A 3638-nucleotide genomic window follows, 5' to 3' on the forward strand; every position below is an offset into this window, starting at 1 on the left:
CATTTTTATTGGAATTCATTGAAGCTTCTAGTTTCGTTTTTTCACTTTATTTTAGGCAATGTTTACTATTATCTAGGTTCTAAAGTTTTTATCTGAATTTTTATAATAATAATAATAATAATAATAAAAATAATGAATACATACATACATACATACATACATACATACATACATACATATTTTCCTATTCTGTAATTCCTGACCTGATCATTGGATTATATTTGTTCTGAATGTTTATGGACTCAAAAAAGAAGAAAATCCAACTAATAAAACTGATAAAAAATGGTCTAAAAACACTTCAATATTTCATTTAAATCTTTTCCACTGTTTTTCTTTTTCTACATTTCCAGTTTTTGTGTATTTTAGACCAATTTCACAATAAAAATGTTTGTATCACCATACAATGAACTGTCATAATAAAGTTTCTAAATCCTAAAATGGATTTGGAGGATTGATCTGCTCATAAATATAAAATATTTGCTTGTAAAGTACAACGTCGGGCCCATAATTATCTTGTTCATGATCTATTATTGCACTTACAGATCTTGGCCACTAGATGGAAGCATAATAACGTTTTAAGGTGGATTGAACGCCTGTGCTCAGACAAAACTGACTAAATTACATGACAAACACTTTACCATAAACACCACCTGATTTAAAACTACTTCAAAAGATCTCACAGATGCAAAAATAAGAATAGAAAAGAATATCCTCCTTTGTTTGAATTTTAAATACATTTCTTTTTGCTTCCAAAAATGAATGAAGTGTCATTTAACACCAAACTGTAATTCCCCTTTTCCACCACCGAGTGGCAGCACAGTCAAAAACAACTTCAAACCTCTAGTTTTCACAGTTGTGTTGACATCTGAGACTTCTTCTAATCCCTCAGATTATCTGGAGGGAGCACATCCGACCAAAAGAAAGAAATGTGGGGGAAATCTACTGAAACAACACATTTCTGGATGAGAAAGCGGCTAAAATAGTCTCAGACAGACAGTCTGCTCCGAAGGAAACTCCAAAATGTTGGCAAATATGTGAGTATTTCATTTGAAATTATCGCAGTAAACACTAAGTAATTGAGGGAATTTAACCAAGCAATACACGAGTGCAAAGAAGAGCCACTTACTCACTACAAACCCTGTATTTTAACTCATCCCTGCCACATTTCTCAGATTATCTTGTGTTGTTGAACTAATTTACATCGCTTTCATTTGAATCACTTGCTGCATTACACCCATTTCACACATTTAAAGACAGACGAGAGGCAGGATTCTCATTTTTTTGGGGGCGAGAAAACCACAAAATCTGAGAGGATGAATGTGTCATTTACTTTTGTTTGGCTTGAAAACAGAGAAGTGGATCGCCTTAAAAAAAAAACAACAACACAGATTTGAAGAGTTTAGGTGCAGCCAACACACACATATTAGGTGTGTGTGTGTGTGTGTGTGTGTGTGTGTGTGTGTGTGTGTGTGTGTGTGTGTGTGTGTGTGTGTGTGTGAGAGAGAGCGCGTGCGAGAGAGAGCGCGTGCGCGCGCAGCAGCAGCTCCACTATATAGGCTACTCAATAAAACCCGAGGCTGAGAGCCCGTCAGTGCATTTATCATCCTATTACGGCGACAAATCCGGCTCCCGATACGTGAAAGGTAAAATGAATTACCGACGTTAAGCCGTCAATAAAGTCATTTCTGTAAATGGTGTCTCCGAGGGCCGCGCGCTATTATTCAACAAGCTTTATCAGCACCTTGGAAATTACGCGGCTTGTAGCGCGTCAGGCCCCTGCTTCACTTTGATTAAGGGCCCTGCCAGGGACCGGTGACAGCGCTTTAGACTCCTTTCTTTCTTTTATTCCGCTCCCAGAGATCGGGGGGCGGAATGAAGACTAATTAAAAGCTATAAATTATCTTCTTTTCTTTTTTTTTTTTTTACCCCTCTCTCTCTCTCCTCCTTCTCCTCCTCCTCTCGTTGCTGCGCCAGATAAGAGCAGACTGAGAGCTCATTTAGCCACAATGGCGCCGCGGCTAAACAGCATATTGATACTGTCCTAATTGGAATTTAATTAAGTAGCCATGGCTTTTCCCTCTACCGGCCTGCGGGATGAAGATTTCACCGCATTCACCATCAACACCCCCCCCCCCCCCCTTCTTTTTTCATGCTGTCGCTATTATCATTATTAATATTATTATTTCAAATCGCCAATTAGAGCTGGGTGGCAATTTTTTTTAAGTCACATTCACAGACTTTCCTGCCCTAAAACCTCAATTTATCACCAGGGCGCATTCGTGCGTCATCGCGCGTACGCGTAAAAACGTACATGGCACAAACGGCTTCAGCTTCGAGACATGTTTGAAGGGAAAATCGTGGATCTAGAAGGCAAATAGCAGGATGAAGTTAATGTTTGGTCCTCGTATCCCTTAAGATTTATTCAGATTCACCAAGCAAAGGCTCACAATGCGCACTGATGGCCATAGGTCAATTAAAAAAAACACAACACACACACACACACACACATTTTCACTTCAGTAGTTTCAGCAAATGTTCCCTAAAAGTGGACATTTTTCTAAAATTGACACGTTTCACACGCACGTCACATTTTTTTTTTTTTAAGTAATGCTCTACTAAAGTGTATATATTGGCTAAAACCCAGACTAAACGGGTTTACTCCAGCTGGTAGAGGAATGTTTTTATTAGAAAACACAAATCTTTTAATACAAATTTGGGATGTTTTTTAATTCGATTTTTGGATCAGTAAATATGTTTTTCATTGCCTAAAAGAAAGATAAAAAACACACACAACGGACATAAAACCAAATCAATTCGCGTGATGTACATTTAAATGGATTTAAATGTGTTTTTACGCGTAAATGTTAGTTTCTAAAGGTCAACTCGGGTCTCAAAAATGTGAAATATCTTTTAAAAAACAAAAACGAAACAGCTTCTTATACCGTGATTCCGGGAGATAAATATAATGGTTGTTGTTTTTGTTTTGCTGCGTGCATGCGTGTGTACGCGCATCCCACTCCCCCCCCCCCCCCCCCCCCGCCCCCCCCAAAAAAAGAAAAACGGCGGCGGTCAACGCACTCCCGTGCGCGCGGCGCATCCCGACCCAGTGATTGGACGTCAGCGGCACCGACAGGGACGATCCCGCGCTTCCGATTGGCCCTGCCGCGGATGTGCACGCGCACACGTGCTTCCGGATGAGCGTAAAGAGAAAGAAAAACACACACACACACACACACACACACTCGAGGGGGAGATAACGGTTTTTCGGGAGAGAGTGTACACAGATATTATGCTGCAGCGGCGAGAGACTCTGCTTCTTACCGGGAGCCGTGCGTAAACGCAGGAAGGAGACATGTCGCGGCTGTAGGTGACATATCACGCGCGCAGGTATTTCATTCTCGAGAAGAGCTTTCTTTTTTCATGCCGTCCGTCTAAATTGGATACTGACGGGGGGCGGGCGCGCGAGCAACAAGTGGAGTTTGGCGTGGAGAGGTCGATTCCACCCCCGCCAGCGATGGAAGAGCCGAAAGAGCCGAGCGGCGGCCGGGACTCCACCGAGGAGGAGAGCATGTCCCTGTCGCCCAACCTGCCCTCCCCCGCCATGATCCTCCCCCACCAGGCCGCGCAGCAGGCCCACC

The 3638-nt window shown here is 42.0% G+C and overlaps 1 protein-coding gene across 1 annotated transcript in view; it reads left to right on the plus strand.

Moving 5' to 3' along the window:
- Positions 1-3514: 3514 nt before the first annotated feature.
- Positions 3515-3638, plus strand: part of LOC308127679 (homeobox protein engrailed-1a-like) — a gene marked incomplete at both ends in the record, with an annotated part of 2782 nt that continues 2658 nt past the window's right edge. Inside the window, 1 exon segment of the mRNA XM_080492877.1 lies at positions 3515-3638. This exon segment is cut by the window's right edge and continues 127 nt beyond it. Within this exon segment, the coding sequence (XP_080349003.1) occupies positions 3515-3638 (124 nt within the window).

This window comes from Lipophrys pholis (genome assembly GCF_963383615.2).
Source record: "Lipophrys pholis genome assembly, chromosome: 23".
In the NCBI taxonomy this organism is placed as follows: domain Eukaryota; kingdom Metazoa; phylum Chordata; class Actinopteri; order Blenniiformes; family Blenniidae; genus Lipophrys; species Lipophrys pholis.